The sequence below is a fragment of the Lytechinus variegatus genome, chromosome 1, assembly GCF_018143015.1.
Source record: "Lytechinus variegatus isolate NC3 chromosome 1, Lvar_3.0, whole genome shotgun sequence".
NCBI lineage: Eukaryota > Metazoa > Echinodermata > Echinoidea > Temnopleuroida > Toxopneustidae > Lytechinus > Lytechinus variegatus.
In genome coordinates this window covers 55,494,055-55,519,610 of record NC_054740.1, presented here as the reverse complement: position 1 = coordinate 55,519,610, position 25,556 = coordinate 55,494,055, and the positions used below count along the sequence as shown (strand labels likewise).

The window sequence follows — 25,556 nt, the reverse complement described above, 5'->3', positions numbered from 1 at the left end:
TTCAAAGCACAATAAGCTTACTTTTCATATATTCAGCCTTTTCCCTGAATAGACAGTTTCTGGTGATACATTCAATACAACATCAAGAGTTTTTTTTATATGATGTCATATAAAGGCATGTTTAGATACCAATTATCTGAGGATTCAAAATTTATTACACTTAAGTCACCTTAAGTCCCAGCTCATATGAGCATCACAGGAGCTATATTTATAATGTTCACTAAAAAAAGGGCCAAATCTTCCAAAATCATAAATGTAGGCCTGTAGAAAGACCATATTTGTAGGAACACTGGTAAGAGGTTGATTGTAAAGTGATTGTATAAGTATTTTTTTAAACATCTGAAAACTGTACAAATAATTGGAGACAAATTTTTTGCAAAACTGACCTAAGCGTAGGTAACATGCTTGCCATTTTGAGGCATGAATTCCTGCCCGGTCTCCATTTACCCCACCTGGGTCGAGCGCAGCATAACATGGATGAATTTCTTGCCAATGCAAATTAACGCCTGGGGTAAGATTCATACCCACGAGTAGGCACAACAAATCCTTTCACAACAAAAAGATAAAGTACTGGAAACTGAATAATAACACAGGTATAAACTTAGAGGTCTCCCTACTCACCTTTTTTCGCCATTGAATTCGAATTTGACGCGGATCTCATTCTGTTGTAAAAGGAAAAATTGAAAATAAGGGGATATCATTAATGCAAGAACTGTTGATCTTGTGTAGACCCTTCTTACTTTGGATTAAAGTTTGAGTACTCTTCTCTCATTTTCAGAAGTTATCAGGGAATGATTTTGCTTTACAATTTGAAAAGCAGTTCTGATCATAAGAGAAATGCTCTCAACTAAGTAATGTACAGTTCTATGTAAAAATATGCTATACAAAAGACACCTAATTAAAGTCTTTCAAAAAAGTAGAGCAAATTGCGATGCGTTTCCAGGAAAATTATTCCCTGGTTATGCAGAAATAGCAATAATAATAAACATGATGATGATGAAAATTATAACAACATTGCAAGTACTTCTTGAAATAATTTGCTGAATGAAATAATTTAGATGTTTCCCTTAAATGTACATACATGTAGGGGAAGGCGGGGTAAGTTGTGACAGTTTTTGCTTTTTGCATGTTAGAATTGATATGATTAATAATCTTGTCGAAATAAGTACCTTGCCTTGAAATTTCATTCTTCTGAAATATTTTCCACCTATATATAACTTTCTACCCCAACACTGAAAGTCATCGTGACCTTTGAAAAAACCGATGTCAAATGGCTCAACTTGCCCCATATATGGGGTAAGTTTGAGCCACCTTCTGGGGTAAGTTGAGCCACAAAAACTATGTACAAAATGTATGGGGGGAGAACCAGCATGTCAATTTTTTGTTTAAATTCTTTTCACTTGCTAATTCTCTATAAATACTAACATCCTGTAAAAGGAAAAGAGCAGTCATGTAAATTTGCTCCTTTCAGCCTGCATTTCAATCTATTTTTATGGTTTGTTTGTTTTTTAAGATACATTACCATTGGAATTACCATGGCTCAACTTGCCCCATGCTATTTGGCTCAACTTACCCCAGTCCGAACTTAGTGCGATAATTTTGTATCCACACATTTATTATGCATTCATCATATAAAAGACTATGACAAGAATGAAGATCCATACCTGGACTAATAATATTGTTATCATGTCTTTATTATATTCAAAGACGTGTGTGTTTATAAAGCACTTATCTATTTCACACTCTTTTTTACTTTTTTGGCTGAAATTCATATTTTTCCCTCTAAAAAACTACTTTTTGTTTCAAAGTTGGAAACAATGTGGTGGGGTTAGGGGTTATGCTAAGGGTCATCAATACATGACACCACCACAATGTCTGACTCATTCATTATTGGCCTGGGGCTGGTGGCTCAACTTGCCCCTATGCTCAACTTACCCCGCCTTCCCCTATATCATAGACTGCATTAAATTTCTGAATACATGTACTGCTATTTCATAAAGGTGTTAATTTCTTCTTTTCTTATGGGGGAAATCAGAAATTGTATAATTCATCAATAAGATATTTGAAGTCTGTAAGTCGGATTAACATTACAAAGAAAAAAATAATGAAACATAATCCTCCTTCAATAAGGTTTCTCATCCTCAATCTTCTATTTATCATATGAATAAAGAATCCTATGAGAGTAAAACAGTGTTGACAATCTCTGTGCATCCTGATAGACGTGAATAATCATCTGAAGACCCTAATCTAGACGGGCCAGATTTAATTTAGACAGGTAGAGAGGTGGGTGATACAAGGTTAAAAATAAAAAGCTCAAATTGGCAAATATACCACGAACGTAAAAAATTAAGCTGTGTCATTGAAGCGATCTCTCTCAAACGACTTCCTCCCACTCTCTCTCTCTCTCTGTCCTGCCGCCAAACTGCGCTAAAAATACCCCCGGCGGAAGGTCTCCTGCGCTGCATGCGTGTGCTGGGTAAATGGAGGAAATGGACCTGGGTGTAAGTGTCGTTACGCATTGAGCGGATCAGCGCATAGCTTGATAGGCAAATAACAGATAATTGAGTTTGGGTGAGATGTGAGTCGTGTAGACTGACAGGCACCGGGGTGTTTAGACTCTGTGTCATTTTTATGAATGGGAGACGGGCTCCGACACGAGAGGGCATGTGGTTTAGTCCGGGGGATAACAACCTGTTGTACGTGTGCCTCAAGACTTGCACGTCAATGTTATGAGAATCCCGAGTATAAAAAGACCGCGCTCAAGGGATTAAAAATGTCGGCCTATTAATGGAATTGGGTATGTGGATCCTAGTACATGCACAAAAAAGAAACCAAGATCTAGGAAAAAGTGAGGAAGTTAGTCTTTATGGGAAAATAACCTTGACAAATATTTATAATCATAAGCAGCAGTTAATATAAGAACAATAGCTTAGTCTGTATGTACATGTAAGCTTCAATATAAAAGCAATGATCACTTATTTGATATGAAAAAAAGGGATAATTAACTTCATATAGAGGTGGCTAACACTAACAAAACATCAGTGTTGTATTTTCATCAACCCAATTCTTAAATAAAAAAGGCATTAGAGTTTAGAGTTTAAAGGTAAAATACAGTAGTTGCAGCAAACAATTATTTGATGAGAAAGTCTTTTAAATCAAGGTTAATTGTCAAAATATTATCATACATCTAGATCTGGTACATTAATGTAAACATACCTTTTTAAAATCATGCAATCTTAGCTCAAAATCCTTATTCTGATAATCACTGACACAGAAAAGCATAAGTGGTACAGTGTATCAATATTGCTTTGTTTGAAAAATACCAGACATTTGATGGAATTCTGTGCTTATTATGCTAATTTCTCAGCAAACAGTATGTATTTTTTCCAGAGCTATTTGGCACATATCTTTTAATCATACATACAAACACTTTGGTGGTAATTCCATCAGATTCTGTTCAAACTCATTTTGAGATCGTCATCACAAGAGGTATTTATCTTTAATTCATAGTAAAATTATCCCTAATTGATAAGAGGAAGTCTACAATATTTTGAAGAAGAGAACAGGTCATAAACTATTTCTTGACTTACACACAGCAAGCTGGTAGACCACAAAATAGCATGATCCTGTTACCATGACAACTCACCAGTAAAACCACTCCAGACAAACAACCGTAACTTTCATCAGAACAATGGCTTTTACAGTTTGTTTCAACACACACTATTTCAACACTATTTTTAGTTTGAAATATTTCTTATTCATGGACATTTTTTGTTTACTTCTTATGAGAAATGCACAGCATAGACTTTGTGTTACAGCGGATTTAAGAGGCAAGAAATTTCACATTTATGACTTGACGTCACAGATGAAACATAGGTACATGACATCATGTTATTGAGGGGGGGGGGGGGGGGGGCTGGGGAAATAACACAATAGATCTTCCCCTACCCACATAAGACAATAGATTAGTCATTAGAAACTAAAGCCAATGCTTGCTTATATAAAAATGTTGGGAATGGGAAAATTGCATGTTTTCAAATATTTTTTGGGTTGGTGGATAAGTTGAAAATTGGCACTCCTTAAAACAAGTGGTCTAAATTAACCCAGCTTTAACCAAACCATGGCTATCAGATAAACACCAAAGTAGAAATATCATAATCTCTATAGCAACACAGTAGGGGCCCATCTTACAAAGAGTTATGATTGATATGATCAATTATAACTATGGTAAGCCAGCAAAGTCAACATGTAAAATGAATGTTTGATCAAAAAAAAAATCTTGATATGAATGTATATCTATAAATTCATTGATTTCTTGACAATTTGGTGTGTTCTCCTTTGTTTACAAGGGACATTTAACATATTTCCTGTAGAAGAAATCATGACAATGATGGATTTCCATAGAGTTACAATTGATTGGATCGATCGTAACTCTTTATAAGACAGGGCCCTGAACTGTATCAAGCTCGCTGTGAAATATCTGCCATTTTAAAATCCCTTATAGGATGTACCAGTAGGCTATTCATGATTGTATATTGGGTTTCATTTTGGGGGTGTTTTTTTTTTTAATAAAAAAAGTTATTATAAATAAGTGAAAGAATATATTAAATAATGTCAAATTCAGCTAAAAACTACCTGAAGTATATCACATGATAAAAAAGTAAACTCCAGTAAAAAGGATAATTTCATGGAAAAATTCCCTGACCTTTCTGCAAGCTGGCTGGAATGTAAAACTAGGACATGCAAACAGCAGCAGCGTTCTATCACGAATGAACACCCCTGACAGGAGACAGGAAACCACCCCCCCCCTTCCTCTTCCAAGCTCTTTGGTCAGTAATAAATTAGGGCAATTAACAGAGGCATGGTAATCTTTTAACGAGATAGTTCATACACTAAGCTCTATAGCCGTAACAGGTGTGATGGATGGAGGCAACAAACAATGTAGTTTTTTTTACTTATGCTTGAAGAGGGTACGATAGCAGTCAATGAAACATAGCAGTTTACAAACACTTGGTCTAAAAACAGTTCATATAGTTTTATACCACAGGAGCTTAACTAATTTAGACTACTATAAATTTGATCTACATTACACTCAGTCTATACCTGCATGGTCTAATTCTTGTTTGGTCTAAAGATTCATAAATACAGAGTAAAAAAACTTATATTACGTACATAAACAATCATAAGATTATTAGAAAATCAATATAAAAATGTGGTAAGGATCAAAGGAAAAGCCAATTGCTTGCTGGGTATGGCCCTTAAAAAATATTAATGCCTAAATGGTCTAATTTGCACTAATAATTATTTTTACTTTGTCAACTAAAAATTTGATTGATGATAGTTCTTTAATCATATAGACCAAGTAGTGATGGACCAAGTGGATGTTAGACAAAATTGGAAAAGCCTAACTGGAAAATGGGAGATGTAAAGGTTGAGATGAAAACTGTTCTTTAATTGTGAAGATAAGTTTACACTTTGGACACTTTTCAATATGGGTGTTCATAGTGTCTTCATATAGTGGACTGTGTGAATGGGATTCACTACATTAAATATGAAGATTAAAAGTCTCATAGTGTTTTCACACTGTGTTCCACACTGTGAGACCCTGTGTCTCACACTGTAAACACACTGTGAACACACTATGAACACACCTGTTCCGACACTGTGAATGTGCTGCAGACACACTGTAAGCACACTATGAACACACTGTGAATACACTTTGAACATGCTATGAACACAAAGTGAACAAACTGTAAACACACTATGAATACAATGTGAACACACTATGAACACACTGTGTCTCACACTATGAATATATTCATAGTGAGACACAGTGAATACACTATGAAAACGCAATGAACACACTGCGAATACACTGTGAGACATAGTGAACACACTATGAATACACTGTGGCACACACTGTGAACACTGTGAGACACTGGCCTGTATTCTGAAGTCAGGTTTAACTTTAACTCAGGTTTGAAGTTGTGGTTTAAGTATGGAGAGCCAATTGTTAGTACAGGCTACACGGGCCTAATTACTAGTGGCAGGCCATAGATATTCATTCGAGCCAACCCATTGCTATTTTTTTTATTTTGATATGGCTGATTGACAAAGTGTATGCATATGATTGTCCATCTAACACTGATTCTATTTTTGGTAATTACTGAACTTCCTTTTCCCAAATTGGGAAGAAATATCACCAATTTTGGACTATATTTTGACTGGCGGAAGGATTAGGGCTATTTTGCTGTTTGAGGTGATGAATCTGCTCCCCCCGAAGATGTCTTCAAACACACCAATTTATTTTTAAAATGAGCCGGTCGAGGGACCCTTTTCTGGTCAGATATGGATTGCCAGATATATATCCTATCCACTGGTAGTAAACATTCGACCCCGAATTTCATCCTTATTTTTTATGAATTTTTAAAGTGCCAATTTAACACATGAGTCTATGGGGAATGAATTAGGCCTGTGAAACCTGTAATCACTAACAGTACAGATATCACATTTCAGCTCCTTTGGCTCTCAAATCATTCATAACTGTCTAGGAAGTATAAATAAATGACTGTCTTCACCATGAATCAGGAAAGAGCACAGTAAACATAAGCAACATACAACTTCATAAAAAATTTTACACTTTTGGCTTCCCATAATTTTAGCACAGGTTTAGACCATGGTCTAAGTTAAACCTGACTTAAGAATATGGGCCACCGTGTTCTATCCAGTAGGGAAAGAAACTTACCGTGTGCGAAGATGAGCCTCCTCTTGTAGTCCTATTACGATTTCCTTGCACTCTCAATGAGATCAAGTTATCAGTGATCTCACTGATAACTTGATTGCTATCAGCCGATGGATCCACTAAAAAGAGAAGAAAAATACAAAACAAACTTTTTATAAATCTTAATGAATTTCAACTTTTGCATTTCTTTCATCTCATCTAATAATCATAGTTGCTTATACAGTGCATCCCACAAAAAAGTAAACCTGTTTTCAGAGATAGATTTCACAATTATTATGTTTTTACTATGAATTTGATACTCATGGTAAGAGTGGTATCTCATCTCGAATTTGAAACCAACAGCTTAGCAAATTGTCCACGCATGGCAGGTTACAAACAATAAATATTGAGGAATATCACAAACAATTTGCACAGAAACTCACATGTGAATCTGAATCCACTCTCATTTCAGGGATCAGTGGGACAAACTTAACAACAAAGAATACAAAAGAAATGCTAATGAGCCAACCATGGAATAAGCACATCACGAACCAATCTTGCTCAATTTTCTGCGCAAACTGGTTTTGACATTAAAATTTATAACTCGTCTTGCTCAGTATCCAGTAATGCCTGAATTGTTTGTTTCAAGTTAGCCATCAATATATAGAGGAATAATTAAATCGTATGATGATGTAAATGAAATATCACAATTCATTTGCATTTGAAGAAAAAACACATGGGAATCGCGGTTTCCTTTTTTCTGGGACGCACTGTATAGAGCTTTTCTTTACTTAAAGTACTTTACAAAAATGCAGTATATAACAGGAATATCTTTATTAGTAAAAAATGTGTCTCTAAAAACAGGGCTATTATCTGATTCAGCAGTTTCGTAACTGCCAAATTTCTATTTGTTACCTTAAAGGACAATAGCTTTGACTTAAATGATTTAATGGCTATTTAGACAGGCAATCTTTCTCTTCAATAGTCCTGTAACATAAGGATTTAATGGAGGTCTTAATCTCACTGATTGGACTGTCCTTAACCCACTATCTCTTTCAAAGGTTTCAGAAGAGTGGGCTAGCCCCATGAAAAAAGCAAGGCTAACCCTAGTCTGCTGTGCAAACCCTTCACTCGAGTTAAGGGTCTGAAAGTGCAGCCTACTAATGCCTTGTGTACTGAAGGCCCAAACAGCAAGTTGTGTATGCGCTAGTCTTTAGGTGGAGACACACTTGTTAAATGCATGCCTGGCTGAGTAGACAGTTCCAATACCTAAAATGTAAGTGCATAGATTATTAAGCTGAAAATTGAGGTAATACATCAAAGAATCACAAAGACTTTCCGGGATTAAAGTGAATGCATGGCATCGAACCATGAGGGTATAAGAGTGGATCGGAGGTTGCAGGCATATATTGTGTAGACATCTAAAAACAGCATGGCTGATTTACCTCACTCAAGAGGTGAGGGGATCTTGGGGCAGTGATACACATACGCTGACAGCATGGACTGAAGCCCGCGTCGGAGATAGCCCGACTTACGTGTACATGTATCACCCCTTTTTTTTTGCTGGACTGACACCACCTAGTACCAAGTCCACCTTTTGAAGTGCCTTCACACCAGCATCATTCCTGCAACTGGTAGGTGTATCACCACCAAGTGGACTCAGGCCGGCTTGGCCACTGCACTAGAAGCGTGCACTTGAAGCAAACAACAGTTATAGCTTAAAAGAACAATGTAAAATGTTTGTATAAAAAGTCAGGAGACTTGTGTCACATGAATTGGCGATGTGAGGCAGGCTTATGTTATGTGTATCAGGATGGTAATGATCGTGAAGCGCCTTTAGTCCAATTTCGGCGTAAGTGTATCACCACCAAAATATCAGCCCTCAATCCCAACAACTATCAGGGGATTAGGTTTACTAAAACAGAGATGAAATTAGTCCAGACACTAAAAAATTAGACAAAAATTATTCATTTCATGATTGCTAAACGAAAATGAATATGAATGCTTTCTCTTTCTCTTGACAGCATTCTTGTAAAGTTCGCTTGTGTAACCTTTCCAAATAGCTGTGGTCAACCAATCCGGTTGCAAAGCAGTTTTTCTCACAGCCTGAGAGTCAAAATATAGAACTCACACCTCTCCAAGGCCAAGATCACACAGAACATCAAAGTTTCAATCCACAAATAATACGAGCAGTCTGGAACCATTATATCAATACATGTACAGCATGGTTCGTTCCCGACTGGTCTCCTCACTACAAGATCATGAGTCAATTCTTGTCAGGGTTCCTTAAAGAGATAACTTCATGAGCTATTTCAAGTTAAGTTCTTTCTTAAAACAATTGTTGATATGAATTAAAGGACACAGTTCTCAAATAATTTCTTAAACTGGTTTAATGGGTAAAAAGTTTAGTGGACACCAATTAAATGTGTACAAATGAGGACACTCAAAGTGGTCTTGGAAGTGATCTTAAGAGGTCTTCGAAACCAGTTTGGAAAAGCATCTCGCGATGTGTCTTTCAAGACCGCTTTGTCTCGTTAAAATGGATTAAGTGTAGGCAAGGATAAAACTGGTCTTCTGGAAGCAATCTTTGCGTAGAAATATGAGAGCGTGGGCATTTTGGGCACAGTACATACTGTGTGGAGAATGCCCATGCTGCTGTTCCAAATTCCATGCAATACATGTGACGCCACTGAGAGCGTTTCCTTAGCACTTCTAAGAGAAACAAGACCATTTTACATGAAGTGGTTCTGGAAACCAATTAAGGAGATGGTGTTGAGGAAGCTAGGATAGCTGGTTCCAAAAACTGGTTTGAAGGAAACAAGTTCAAGAAAGTAACAGGGTCAAACTAGATATTTGTGGCATGTGACTGTAATCGAATCTACGTTGGGGACGTTACAACATGATGCACAGGTTCGTCATCCAGATGGTACGTGACACAAAATATTGGTCCTAGACGAAATAATCATATCTGATTGATACAGATCTGTACGAAAACTCAATCACAGATGGCTTAAATTTTCAAAACGACCAGTCCTGCGATTGGCCAGCTATACTGAACCCCAGGCCTTAATGTAACTTTTGTTCGTGGTGGAGCAAGGACAAAAGTTTTATACCTTGCAGATTCTGAGACACAAACTAATACCGTGACACGGCTCGGGGGTTCGACACGCGAGCCGTGCTCAACACGGCAATTTTATGCTGTGTAAACGCGATCAGTGTAATCCGCGTGCTGTGTCGAACACGGCTTTTTTGATCCGCCAAAATCGTAGGTTTCAACCCGCGAGCCGAGTCAGACTCGGCAATTTTTTCGTGTGTAAACAGAAAGCCGTGTCGAACTCTCTTGACCAGGTCACTGCGCGCGTTTTCACTTTTGGCATTGTTGTTGTTCGCACGGACAAGATTCGATTCCGGCGGAGAATTTCCCGCGTTTAATTTGCGACGTCATAATTCTTCTTCCATTCGAGATCCGCGAGCCGTGTTGAACTCGCCTTTTTATATGTACGTATAAACGCGATCTCTGATCCCTTCTTCGAAGTGTTCAACCCGGCTCACGGATTCAACACGCGAGCCGAGTCAATGTGTAAACACGGTATTAGCTGTTGTCTCTCGGTCCCAAATATGGAAACAGTAGAGTACATGCATGCTGATGTTAGTGAGGGGAAAAACCAGTCTAAAGTCCAGATCATCCATACAATTAGCTATAATGCTGCATGACTTGACGAACTTTAAAACTATTTTTATCTGTGTTTTGTTAGTGGGATCGAGATGTTATGAAAGATAATTATAAATATGTCAAATATTTACGACCCCTTGTTGGCTGTTAGAGCTATTTGCTAGCCATGCGTGTCAAATCACCTTTCATCACTTTTTATTTTATTTAAAAACATACAACAACTTGAGCTTGACCCATTTCCTGTCTCTTCTTTAGAAAACAAAAGGGGAGAAAATAAAATAGATGCCATCCCAAAGGGAATGGATCTTTAATTGTAACCTTTTATATCATTCCACAAGGTTGATAATTCGGGAATCAAGGAATCATGTCAAGATATAAAAAAATTGTGATTTTCACCAACAGCTGTAATAAAGTACTGAAATCCTTGTATCTTATTGGCTTAGAAGATAAAATTAAAATAAGCTACTGAAATACTTGTATCTGATGGGCTTAGAAAAAAATTAAAATAAGCTACTGAAATACTTGCATCTGATTGGCTTAGAAAAAAAGTAAAATAAGCTACTGAAATACTTGTATCTGATTGGCTTAGAAAAAAAAAGTAAAATAAGCTACTGAAATCCTTGTATCTTATTGGCTTAGAAAAAAAAAGTAAAATAAGCTACTGAAATACTTGTATCTGATTGGCTTAGAAAAAAAAGTAAAATAAGCTACTGAAATACTTGTATCTGATGGGCTTAGAAAAAAAAGTAAAATAAGCTACTGAAATCCTTGTATCGGATTGGCTTAGAAGAAAAAAAGTAAAATAAGCTAATGAAATACTTGTATCTTATTGGCTTAGAAGAAAAAAAGTAAAATAAGCTAATGAAATACTTGCATCTTATTGGCTTAGAAGAAGAAAAGTAAAATAAGCTAATGAAATCCTTGTATCTGATTGGCTTAGAAGAAAAAAAGTAAAATAAGCTACTGAAATCCTTGCATCTTATTGGCTTAGAAGAAAAAATTAAAATAAGCTACTGAAATCCTTGTATCGGATTGGCTTAGAAGAAAAAAAAAGTGAAAATCAATGAAAAGATGAATCACTCTCCTAAGGTGAATCCCTTGAAAACATATGTAAGTACTATAAACTAAAGAGGATAAGACAGTGTCAGGAATGGTCAACGGGTACAAGAGGAAAAGGCTTGATGGGTCCCAGAGTGTCAAGAGTTATATTCCTCAAGGAAATGAGAAAAGCAGATGACCTAGATCTAGCTACAAAAACTGTCTGCTAAATCACAGAATAGAAGTCCATACACCATGGACCTACTGCTCTGGTTCATGATTACACCATGTAGGATCCATGATTACACTAACCAGTGCTGCATGGACTTTTCATGAAAAACAGAAGGCCCTTTTTCAATCTTGGGTATGATTTCAAAAGGCTAAATATTAAAAATACACAGTTCTTGTTTCCCACCTATCACATAATGATATAACATCCCTTTGCACTTCCAAAGAACTTGGATATTATCATCCCAGCTTTAGCCCGCACCCTTTTAGTTTCATAGCATGCTAGGAATCCAAGAAATCAATTTAGGCCAGGTACCCATTTACCTCACCTGTGTTGAGTGCAACAAGAATCATGCCATTCTGAGATTTGAACCCACGACCCTCTAATTCAAAGTCAGGAGACTAATCCACTGGGCCACAACCTCCGAAATAAAGGTTCTATTATCAGTTGTTGTCAACAGTGTCACAACCAGCATACTTTCCGACATCCTTTTTTTTTATGTCCTTTAAAGCCCTGGGACACTATGTAATGTGACTGCACCAAGATCCGATTGCAACAAATTGTTAATGATAATCGCATCACGGCACAATCGAATCGCAGGCCACGGCGCCTCCTCTTTTACATGTATGTTGTCCGCGCTGCAGCACAGCAGGAAATTGGTCATGGCGTCATCGTTCGACAAATCTGATTGGTGCAAACTATCAAAAATCGCAGAAGAATCGCAGGACGATTTGACATGTCAAATGTCTTAAGATTTGGTCTGTGATTCTTCTGTAACAAATCGGATCCAAGTTGCAGGGTGTGCAGGTTGGTGCAGTGTGCACACTGCGATTTTGTTGCAATCGCATCTTAATGCAATCGCGTCGCATAGCGTGCACTCGCCTTTGGTCTAAAAAAAAACCTACTTGACTGTTATTTCACTGATATGTGCTATATACCAAATATTTTGAGAATTCACCACAATACAATAGGTGCAAGTTAATTTCTTAATATGAGCTTGGTTCCATATGGCATACTTTGATCAAACAGATTAGCAGTTTATTGTCTCATTGCTATCCTATGTTTAGATAGAGAACAGGATGCAACGGATATCATAGTCTATGCTTGCTTCCACGTTAAAGGCAAAGTGTAGTTCTGATTGCCTGATTTTCAAAGCTGAAGCAACTTTGAAAGCAATGGGGAAAGTGTTTTTGTTTCAACATAAACATGAAAGACTCTATGGCCTGTATTCTTAAATAGAGGTTTCAACTGTACCATGGCACAAGCCCAGACCATTTATTATGCAGATTTCTTGCATCATCAAGCTTCATTCAAGCATGGATTTACAGCCATTTGCCCAAAGTGTCTATTTATAATTTGACTTTTCTTAAAGGTATTGTTTAACTTTGAGAGCAGCCGATTTAAAAAATTCTCAAACCAAGATGAAACATGTGGACAAGTGCATGTATTAGAACTAATAAACCCTGAAAACAACCATTATTGAGAATGAAAAGCTAAAACTACAAGGCAAACCCCGATTTTGTAAATAGGCGTCTTATAGACACCTAAATAGTACACATAAGTGTATGGGATGATATTAAGGTGGGGTTCCCGGTCATTTTATATTTCAATTTTTGAAGCACTAAATAATTATTTTCGAACGCAATTTTTTCTGGGCTTCCTTTTTGCAACATATCACAGACACAGGTGACAAGTGTGACCTTCTAGCTCAGATTTTTTAAAGTCAAACCAATGTTAACCAATGACTTTAACTAGTGTACATAATGAAATACATGCAAGCAAAGAAATCTGCATAGTCCATGACCTTGTATGTTGGTACAAGTGTAACCTCTTTTAAGAATATGGGCCCATATGTCCAAGCATGGACCCTACTGGGGTCTATGGTCCCATGATGTGAAATTGACCCACTTTATCAGCACAGTACAGCAGTTGCACTGCACAATAACGAGTGTCTCGGATTAGGCCCGTTTCGGGTACACGTGTACACGTGTACACGCACGGTCAAGTCAGTGCACGTGTACTAAATTCCATCACCGTGTACACGGTAGCATCTGCATAAAGCTTGCGTGGGACTGTAAAGTCAGTGAACAAGCTCACAGCCTCACATTAATTCTTAGTTCTAAGACACAGCACATGTTTAATCACTAATATGTCAATATATTTCAATTAATCTAGAGTGAGTTTACTTCCAAAATCGCCGATTTAATCCACATTTATTCTGGAGACTCAAGTTTTTGTACCACACGAAATGGGTATGCTCCGGTCAGTGCAGGGCCCTAGTTAGCGCCGACGTTCGTTGGATGCGCAATTTGCATACTGTACCGTACATACATGCACAGATCGCTGCAGAATTGAGTGTAACTGAAGTTATCGATTGATTTTCATTATTTTAATGCCAATTTGAGGAGAGTGTGTTTGTAGGCTTGTAGCTCATGTGTATGAGCGTGTAACACGTAACGAGACTCTCGAAAGCGTTCTTCAATCACTTTTAGAGCCAATTTGAGAATCACCAATTGCGACAGCGATCATTGCTCCAGTTACGTGTTATACGCTCATAAACATATGCTACAAGCCTCCAAACACACGCTCCTCAAATTGGCAATAAAATAATGAAAATCAATCGATAACTTCAGTTACACTTAATTCTGCAGCGATCTGTGCATGCATGTACGGTACAGTATGCAAAGTGCGCATCCAACGAACGTCGGCGCTAACTAGGGACCTGCACTGATTTACTTTTGCATTCTTTATTAATTTAATGCGCTGCTAAGCTGAGTAAACTTTTTAATTGCACCAATTTTTGTGGATTGACACTTCTAACTTCTCAGGTAAGCTTTAAAACCGTGACTTAGGCTACATGTAGGAACATACTGTAACTCACTCTCACTCAGTGTTTACAACGTGTACACGTGTACACGACCGAAAAACACGCCGTGTACACGTGCATCAAAAATGGACTTTCAAACCGGGCCTATCTCGGATCGCACTTTTCTTATGTGAATTAATGCCCATCCTGAATTTTCCACACACCAGATTAACATCATCTCTCCTAGTGTCCGACAGCGCCACCAATATCTTTCTCAATTTTTTCCTGCTTTTATTAAAACCTCATCGAATTTCCCTTTAAAAGAAAGTGCAACAAGAGAATAGATGGATCATGAGTTGTAAACTAAACCTACTTGACACAGACATATGAAGTGTAAGAGTCTTTGGAAATGCATTTTGACAGTGGGACCAAAACATGTTACAACGAGGCTGTTCTCATTACGCTTTCTAAAACTAGTTTACTGGAAACAGATTCAGGAAACCAGTTCGGAAGATCGCTTTTCTAGCGTTCCCACTTGATAACACGAAAGTGGTTTTCAAAATCACTTCATGTAAAGTGTTCTTGTTGCTATGGAAACGCTCTCAGTGGGGTGACAAGTTTCACGCGAAAAATCGGAACCGCAGCGTAGGCAATCTACACCTGTCGTGTGGAGTAGCACGCTCAAAACGTGCAAAGATCGCTTCCAGAAGAACAATAATGTCATCACATATGCTAAAACCAGTTTAACAAGGCAAAGCGATCTTGAAAACTGCATTGCAAGGTGGTTTTCTGAACCAGTTCGGAAGATCGCTTTGCTTCCAAGATCACTTCAACCGTTCTCACTACACTTTAAACTATTTTTAAGAAGGTAGTGACTAGTGAGTAAGGCGTCTAATACTAATTGGTAATCTTGATAAATATTTGAACTTGAAATATAAGGTCAAATGAATGAACTATAATTTTCATCACAATAACTCCCTATACACATGTATATGAAATTTCTTCAACAAATTTCTAATTATCTGCATTAAATAGAAAAGGAATGAATTGTACAAAAAAGGATTTCATGCTGGGTTTTCTGCACATATCCAAAATGAAAGGAATTTTTTTCATCAATGCCAAATTATTCCATGTTTGCACGACACAGGATCATGAAGAGTGGAATATGGGGATACCATAGTTTGCCCTTAACAGCTACTGACCGTAAAAAACACAGAGAAAAGGGAAGTAAACAACAAAAGTAAATAAAGAAATACAAAGTGTTCCATCATGCGTTGACAAGCAATGCTAAAAACTACAACCGACTTCCCATACACTGAGCCGCATGACAAAACCTTGGGACAAAATTGAAAAATTATTCGATTTTATAGCTCATTTGATCCTTTGAGGCATTTCAGACTTTCAAACATTGTGCGCACGCAAGCCGCAAATCCTTCAATTTTCTGTCAGATTTCTTTCAATATTGATTAAAAAAAAGCATGCATTTAACTGTATGAAGCATGTATGACAAGCATGAAGCCACACTCTCAGCAGCACATCATGGGAATCAAACATAAAGATGTAATAAAAAAGAGAGAACGGTCATGCATTTAGGAGATTTAGACTTTTTTGTGTGTACACATATTTACATGTAGGTAATTAATTAAATTTGGAAGCTTGTACACCATACTTAAAACTTGTAAGATAAACATGATAACAGATTTATGTAGTGAAAGTCAGAAAAAATTCATCCACTTATGACATTGTCTTGAAGAGCTAGATAACTAGATGTTTTGGGGCTATTTTGTAAATGTAGAGTATGGAATGCTGCTTTTCACTGCATCATTGAAATTAAATATACAGCAAAATAACCAAAAATGCTGGAAAAATCATATTAAAGTCTGTAATCATGGTAGTGAGGGACTGGATGTAGGCCTACATGGACATTCCACCAAGCAGATATCACCTCTTTATCTCCTTGATTCCACACATACCCTTTCAGGCTGGTGTAAACAGACAAAAAAAGAATATGGATCATTCAAAATTGTTCTTAGGGTTTGTTGCACAAAAATATTTGCGATCAATTTCAAACTTCTGATCAATGCAAACCGACAATCAAAAGATCATTTGGGCATTTTCATGGTAACTGACGTTACACGGCACAATTTTACAAAAGCAAACTCCCATTATTTGATGTTTTAGAGATAATCATACACACAAAGAAAGGTGTGTAAAATTGTGCCTTGTAATGTCAGTTACAGTGAAAATGCCCATTTGTAACTAGAGCACACTGATTTTAAAGAGAAATTCCAGTAGTTGCAGTAAACACTGATTTCATGAGAAAGTCTGTAAAACAAGGCTTAATTGTCAGTATATCATCCAGGATCTAGATCTGGTACAGTTACATAAACTGAACTTTGTGAAATCTTGAAATCTACGCTGAAAAATGTTCAGACTGAAGATCCCCAACACAGATAAGCGCACGTGTGACAGTGTATAATTATTGCTTCGAATGTCGGGCTGACGCTCTACCCGAATCCTGTGCTTATTTGCTGATTTCTCAGCAATTACACAATTTCTTCCAGAATCCTTTGGCACATATGTTTTATTTATATACAAACAGACACTTTGGTGGTCATTTCATTGGATTCTGTACGAACTCATTTTGATATCGTTACCAAAACTAGCATTTACCTTTAATGCTCAAGAAGCAGACCAGGCAATGAAGTACAAATTTGAAATTAATTGCTACACTTGCGATTGATTTCTCACTCAAAATTGACTTGCAATTGATTGCAGAGTTTCTTGAATAATGCCCCATTAGTTGAGCATAACATAGCAACTTGTATCAGTGAGAGTGAACATAATTTTGTTCTGATCTATTTCTCTTTTCATCCATGCAGTTTGAGCTACCATTACCAAACCATTCACATTGGATTTATGCTGAATAGCAATGTGGAAAAAAAATATGGATAACCATCTTTTGTTTTAAGGAATCATATTAAGAAAATGGAAGAGGAGGTTCAAAAGGCCTCTTGGTCCAAGTCAAAGCGAATCAATGGAATTGGTGAGATCTGTCAAAACAAATCTACTCTCCAGCAGAGATAGTACAAGTAATTCTTCACAGGCGAGCTCCGGTCACGAACAGGATCGAACTGCTGGGCTCGTAACAGGTGGAATGCCATCACAGATTCGCTTCCAGCACTTTGGTCGTGCTACGGGGGTATATAATGTAGTAGAAGCGACTTCCATGGTCATAGGAACTACAGAGCATAAACCAGAAGTCAATCGTCATGAAAGTTGGAGTGTAGCAAGGTAGATTACATGATTGACATTTTAAAGAGCTATAAAAAGTAATAAAAGCTTTATCAGATCGATTTATAGATTATATAGATTAAGATACTGAAGAAAGAAAGAACGAACGAACGATGCCATTCAATTTTTTTTATAAAATACGCAAATCCAATTGGAAACGTGGACTGTAGCAGAGCAAACAACTTATATGCAAACGCGCAGTCAGTCAAACTGTCGCATCTGCACTGCATAATTTGCACGTGAAAGAGCACGCACTGAAATCGCGGTCAGGGTTGTTGCACATGGAAAATCTTAACCGCTCGAACTGAAATTACAAGCATGTTGCTCTTATGTGATATTTTCTCTGATTCTTGGTTCTGTGTAAAAATAAACTGTCGCATCTGCACTGCATAATTTGCACGTGAAAGAGCACGCACTGAAATCGCGGTCAGGGTTGTTGCACATGGAAAATCTTAACCGCTCGAACTGAAATTACAAGCATGTTGCTCTTATGTGATATTTTCTCTGATTCTTGGTTCTGTGTAAAAATAAAGATACCAATGTTATGTTAAGCAAATTGTCTTGGTCTTTCAAACCATGCATTTTTCTAGCTATAAAAATGTTTTAAATCAAGGGAATTACATGTGGAAATCATAGTAAACTTTGAAGTCTATTTTCTCTGCCGTATGTGTGAAATGACCGTTCGTTCGGATGACGGCCGATGAAATAGTTGAATGAATAGACAAATAATAGATAAATAGGCAGATTACAGTCTTAATTCAGTTCCTGGATCTAAAAAGTATAACAACTAAAGTCAGGCTGAGTGTAATTATTGTGCTCTTGATGTGCATGGCTGCAAATAAGTAGCTAGAACTAGTCACATTACAATAATGAGTGTAAAATGGTAAATTGCCAATTTGTCTACTGCAAACTCATCCACGAACCACATGGTCTACTTTCATTTAGTCGAATGCCATTCCATCCATCAACATTTCATATAACAACCATTTGGTGTAATCATTACTTCGTCTAATATCCATTTCAATTTCATTCATTTTTCACAATTAAACACTTAGTCCAATTAGACCAAATGGTATATGGACTAAATGGCTATTGTACCTAAGGGTAGGGTTTCACACATCAATACTTGTTAAGGGGTGCATTTTCAGAATATGGAAATACGTGTTTAGGGTGCTTTTCCAGACCCCATGGTTGCGCATGGTATCCACTCGTAAATGGAAGTTGCCCCCCGTGGGACAGATTGGCATTAGATGAATTGGAAAAAACCCTGTAAAAGCAACACAACAAAATCCATGATGATAAAATGCACACACAGAAAATTATAATTCCACTTCGGTTCTGTCTGGTTGCATAACCTGTCTCCTTCTCTAATCCTGGATATTGAAACTACTTGATTGCTTGCTTTTCTTTGAAATTTTATAAAGCATGAGAGTGGATTTGATGTTAATCCTCTTTAATGGACAAGTCCACCCCAACAAAAAATTGATTTGAATAAAAAGAGAAAAATTCAACAAGAATAACACTGAAAATTTCATCAAAATCGGATGCAAAATAAGAAAGTTATGGCATTTTTAAGTTTCGCTTCATTTTAAAAAACAGTTATATGCACATCTCGGTCGGTATGCAATTGAGGAACTGATGACATCACTCACTATTTCTTTTGTATTTTATTATATGAAATATGAAATATTTTTATTTTCTCATCATTGTCATGTGAAATGAAGTTTCATTCCTCCCTGAACACATGGAATTCCATTATTTTAACATTTTGTGCTTCTGGCAAGGAGGTCCTAATCGTCAAATTCATAAAAGTTGAAATATTGTATAATTCAAACAATAAAAAACAAAAGAAATAGTGAGTGAGTGACGTCATCGAATCTCTCATTTGGATGTAACTGGCTCGTTCATATAACTATTTTGTTAAGAATAAGCGAAACGTTGAAATGTCATAACTTTCTTATTTTACATCCGATTTCGATGAAATTTCAGCATTGTGCTTGTCTTATTTTTCTCTATTGATTCAAATCAAGATTTTTCTGAGGTGTTCTTGACCTTTAACTGTATACCAGCACACAGGATGCACCGCTTAATATCTCTGTCAGCTTTCTTCCAGCTCATATTCAAACTATACAAAAGTGTTCATATGAACGTCACTGAAATTAGATGACATAACATGGTCTACTGCCTGCCAGGCATGCTCCTCCTAATTACGTTATTTAATTTCAAAACAATAGCCTTCGACACACCTCTGGATATAGGTGAACAAACCTATTGTATTTCACACTTTTGTGCCATATTTCAATACATGTAAAGCACTTTAAGTGTAAGCGTGTGCGATGCATGGATGATACTTTGGATAGCCATATTCTTGCTGCCAAAAACATGTGACATTTGAAGGACATTCCTGAAAGGGCTTAGAACATGAGAAATTCCCTATTTTCGAGCGATGAGATATGTTTATTTGATGTAAGTGCCAACGTATTTTCATCATGCGACTCCAGTTTATCTTATACCCCTTTCATAATGCCCTCTTCATTTTTCACCGGCGGAATCATCATTAAAATTACGATTTTTGTTACTGTGTGAAAGGGCGGCTAGTTTATTTCCGCGATACAGAACATGTATATATGAAATGAGTAGGCCTACTTCTTGTTAGAAATAAGAAAAATAATAACGACTGTTAACTGACGAGACAGCCTATCTTCACTTACATCAACACCTACAATGAACTTAAAAATCACCAAGCATGATGTTCTTCAAAACAAGATACTACATATAATGTATGTGGTATGTACACTGTATATACATGTATGTATTTCCGCACAAAGTCTACTCCATTTTTTAGAAGAGAGACAGAACCCACCATTCGGTTTTGACTAAGCTACTTTTAAACTATTCTAAATCCGGGCTAATCCAGAACTTTTCCATTTCATCTCTTCTTTTGTCCACGAAACCTTGTAATATCGAGTAAAATTTCAATCTTTATGATGATACAAAGAAGAGATCAGTAGAGCATTGTGGGACTGCACAGGCCTGGAGGAAAAGCAAAGCACATCCTGTATTCTACAGGTTACGATACATAGAATAATATATCCCCTGCGAAGGGCCCCCAAATCAAATGGCCATAGAGAAGAATGGAATGATGATAAAAAGCAACTAGAAAGAAAGGCGTCTTCCCATCATGCATTGTACACATTTGAAACATGAAAGAAAAAATGGAAAGGACAACATCGAACTTCTTCGATGATGATAGTGGTGTTTAAAGAGGGGATTCTGCAGTCTATAGGCACAGACCCTGATCGGTCCTTCCATCAACAGTAAGTGGGTCTTGAGACTGCTTCGACTGTTCTCACTACACGTTAAACTAGTTTCCACTAAACTAGTTTTAGGAGCATAGTGAGAACAGCTTCTTAGAAAGCGTAATGAGAATGGCCTCCTAGACTATTCTCAAGACCCACTTACTGTTGATGGAAGGACCAATCAGGGTCTGTGCCTATAGACTGCAAAATCCCCTCTTTAAACACCACTATCTCCACAATTCCACCCACCCCCCTTCCCACCTTTATCATATGATACTTATCAAGACTAACAAAATTAATTGATAGTTATACTTACATCTAAACTTATATAGTTCTCACATATCAGTGATGGGCCTAGATGTAACCATTAAAATTTATATCGTTGATCACAACATGCATCAAAAGTCCAAAATCTACAGCATTCTTATCTTGCCTGAATATTTCCATGTTCACGCATAAGCAAATAAGTGCTTGTTTTTTGTAAACACGTTACAATATTCAGAACTAGAGCTTGTTGATTATATTTCTATCTGTTCACAAAAATTTAGTTTGATGAAGATAGAGAGTTTGATGAAGATAAAAAAGTGTGAGTACATCATCTACCAAGTACCGAGGTTTGATGTGCATTGTTTAGATATAAGAACATATAAAGGATCTGACAGTTTCAATACCTATCCCAGGGGCAAGGTCTATTCTTTATTATCTGTTATAGAGCACTGCCTTGTTCCATGCTCAAACAATGGGCCTACAAATAGTCATCTTTGGAAATACACGACAATATAACCCCTAAATGTCTGTCTATTGACCCCTGCTATTGGGTGGTCAAGCGACACGAATCACCAATGACCAATACTTATCTGTATGTCAGTATAGATGTGGTGAATAGGCCTATATTTTCAAGGGGAAACCAGGCTGAAAATAATATTGAAATACATAGAGTAAAATACACCAAACAAATCGCTGAAAATTTCATTAAAATCTGATAACAAATAACAAGAGTTATTTTACCAAAACAAGTGGAATGCCTCTGGCCGTCTCACCTGCATCACGCGATTCAACATAGCAGCAGTGCTGACTTTGAAAACTACTATAACTCGCACAAGATGTTCAGTGATACCTGGTTACTCTTATTTCCACCTTTTATGAACTAGACCAATACACTTACAGAGATAGGATGGTAATTCAACAAATACCCCCAAATGTGGCCAAAGTTCATTGACCTCACATGACCTTCGATCTAGATCATGTGACCTGAAACTTGCACAGGATATTCAGTGATACTTGATTACTCTTATGTGCAAGTTTTAAAAGTCAGATCAATAAAATTGCAAAGTTATGATGGTAATTCAACAGATACCCCCATTATATCCAAAGTTCATTGACCTTTGACCTTGGTCACGCGACCTAAAATGCGCACAAGATGTTCAGTGATACTTGATTACTCTTATGTCCAAGATTTATGAACTAGACCAACATACTTTCAAAGTTATGATGGTAATTCATAAAAAAAAATAATTTGGCCAAAGTTCATTGACCCTAAATGACCTTTGACCTTGATCATGTGACCTGAAACTTGCACAGGATGTTCAGTGATACTTGATTACTATTATGTCCAAGTTTCATGAATCAGATCCAAAAACTTTTAAAGTTTTGATTGTAATTCAACAGATACCCCCAAATCGGCCAAAGTTCATTGACCCTAAATGACCTTTGACCTTGGTCATGTGAAGTGAAACTCATGCAGGATGTTTGGTGATACTTGATTAACCTTATGTCCAAGTTTAATGAACTAGGTCCATATATTTTCTAAGTTATGATGACATTTTAAAAACTTAACCTCAGGTTAAGATTTTGATGTTGATTCCCCCAACATGGTCTAAGTTCATAGAACCTAAATGACCTTTGACCTTGGTCATGTGATATGAAACTCTAATAGGATGTTCAGTAATACTTGATTAACCTTATGGCCAAGTTTCATGAACTAGGTCCATATACTTTCTAAGTTATGATGTCAATTCAAAAACTTAATCTCAGGTTAAGATTTGATGTTGATGCCGCCGCCGCTGTCGCCGTCGGAAAAGCGGCGCCTATAGTCTCACTCTGCTATGCAGGTGAGACTACAATGCAAAACTTTAAAATATCATAATTTTTTTTATTCTTTGTCCAATTTTGAAATTGAATTCTAAAGTCTAGAAATATATTGTAAAAACAGTTATATGCACATCGTCATAATGCAATAGATGGGCTAATGATGTCACGTCTCCCCATTCCCTTTTCTTATATTACATCAAATCATAACTATATCATATTTTCATGTCTACCTTCAAACAAAATAAGTTCCAGCAATGATTATAATAGATATCAAATCAGCAGCCAATCATTTTTTTTTGTGTTCTTTGTTTCAATATATTTCAATATATATAATTTCACATATCATAAAAAAAATAATCATAAGTGTGGATATTATGTCATCAGCTGGCTGAAAGGAAAACATGCATAAACCATTTTACCTAAACAATGCAAAACTTTAAAATATCTTAACTTCTTTTTATTCCTTGTCCAATTTCGAAATTTTCAGTGTTTGTTTGTCTAATTTTAGTACTTTATATGTTCAATTCGAATTATGTTCAGCCTGGAGTACCCCCTTAATTGTTTTTTTGTTTAATAATTAATCTAATAATTATCAAAAACTTGGGTTGAGATAATTCACAATTTGTATTGCTTATTAAATGATCCCAAAAATATATCATTGGGAAATGAAACTTTCAATCTGTTTCAATCTCTCAAGTAATGACATTTTATGAAAGAGTGTTACTTAGAAAGCTTATCGAAATAATCACACATCGGAAATGGTGGTGGTCGGTCAATATTGTTGAATGAATCACCCAAAGTCTATATAAGATATTAATAGAGTAATAAAAACTATGTAAGTTGAACGTACCATTAATTAACTTCTGTCGAAGATAAATTGTTTGGAGGGTGTGAGCTACAGAATAACTCTCGAGTTAATTCATTTTTTCTTGAATATGTGAGATCTTGTTCTAATTTCTACACAATTTCACAAGCAAAACAATCACTAGTCAAAGCTAAGTCTACAATAGCAATACAATCACAATTTACATGACAGCATATTGATCTTAAACTAGAGAAAAAAGTTTAGTGATGAGACAGATGAATTATTGTGAGCTTCCAGAGGCTTTCCCATTATTGAAGATGATAAGATTAATAAAACGACCACTGATGAGATTTCATCTTTAAATGTTCACATATATCTTTCCTATATTCATCAATTGTCTTTAGCACCCTGAAATAATACTGGTGGATAATAATGACAATTGTTTCTGTGACATAAAAAAAAATCTAGATTCAATATTGCACCATTGATAGTGAAAATAATTATCATATAAATGTTAAACAATAACTGTACCCAGTAATTTCTATAGTATGAATTAAAGGTAAGGGTGAATTAATTACAATGGTTGTTGAATTTGTTTATGAATGTGAAAAATTGCAATATTAGCATCCAATGAATTGATGATTCCAAAAACTTAAAAAGAATATACATATTCTGAATAGTTCATTAACCTTTCCAAATCACTTTCATGATTGTCTCATGCAATTCATGCTCAAGATCTCAACGTTAGTTTTCAGTTCTCTTGTTTAAAGTGACTGTTTTCCAATTAAAACGCATTTTGAGGATTTGAAGTGAAATAATGAGTTCTTGTTGCATGTATGCCTCTGATCCAAATTAGAACATATGAATGACTGATGAGCTGATGTGGAGTTTAATAGTAATTCACAGTATAATTCCCCCTGAGGCTGAAATACCTTTCCTAATGAATATCAACAAAACAATTCAAAATCTCATCCTTACTATGACACAATACACCACATTGACAATGAGATTGATTAATTGTGGTTGCATTAGTGCCAAACTTTTATTTCATCTTGCCCAACAAGAATGGGCTATCGAGCCTGGAAGGACACCATGTATCAAACAAACAGCCAAACATCAAGTCATAGATCTCGATGGGCATCCAATAAGAACATGCAGGAATCAGCCAAGACACAAAGTACAAAGCGGAATCAATGGTCTCGCATACCATCAGCCCCCACACGGGCATACCTAACTATTGTCAGGCCTCACTTTTGTTTTCACCTCAAATTTGCAATTTGCCTCTATGGTAGGTTTTTGATTGCGAACTCGCTATTGTCCGCATGTTTGCTAGGTTTGATCGCTTGGTACTCTAGCACCCAGAAGTCTCGACAATGAAGGGACTTTTCTCTGAAAATATATTTCACATCGTTTCTAATGAATCATAACCCGCCGATTTATCTTTTTCCATTTGATAATATGAAAGACTTGGGAATTCTGTTCCGTTATGTGGTCAAAGCTCATAGTGGGTTCTCATTCAATGGTGTACAGTACACTATCAATAAGACAATTAACCACACTGTTGAACTATTCAAAAGCAATTGGAGAGACCTCATTATTT

General features: G+C 36.5%; 1 protein-coding gene across 4 annotated transcripts in view; it reads right to left on the bottom strand.

The window, feature by feature from the left end:
• The window catches only part of LOC121417407 (mitogen-activated protein kinase kinase kinase 2-like), an 87,653-nt gene that overhangs the window by 19,096 nt on the left and 43,001 nt on the right, over positions 1–25,556 (bottom strand). For all 4 annotated transcript variants that reach the window (XM_041611105.1, XM_041611129.1, XM_041611112.1 and 1 more), the window contains exons 4-5: positions 6,746–6,861; positions 622–662 (exon numbers count right to left, since the gene is read on the bottom strand). In XM_041611105.1, coding sequence (XP_041467039.1) covers positions 622–662; positions 6,746–6,861 — 157 coding nt within the window. The remainder of the gene's footprint in view (positions 1–621; positions 663–6,745; positions 6,862–25,556) is intronic.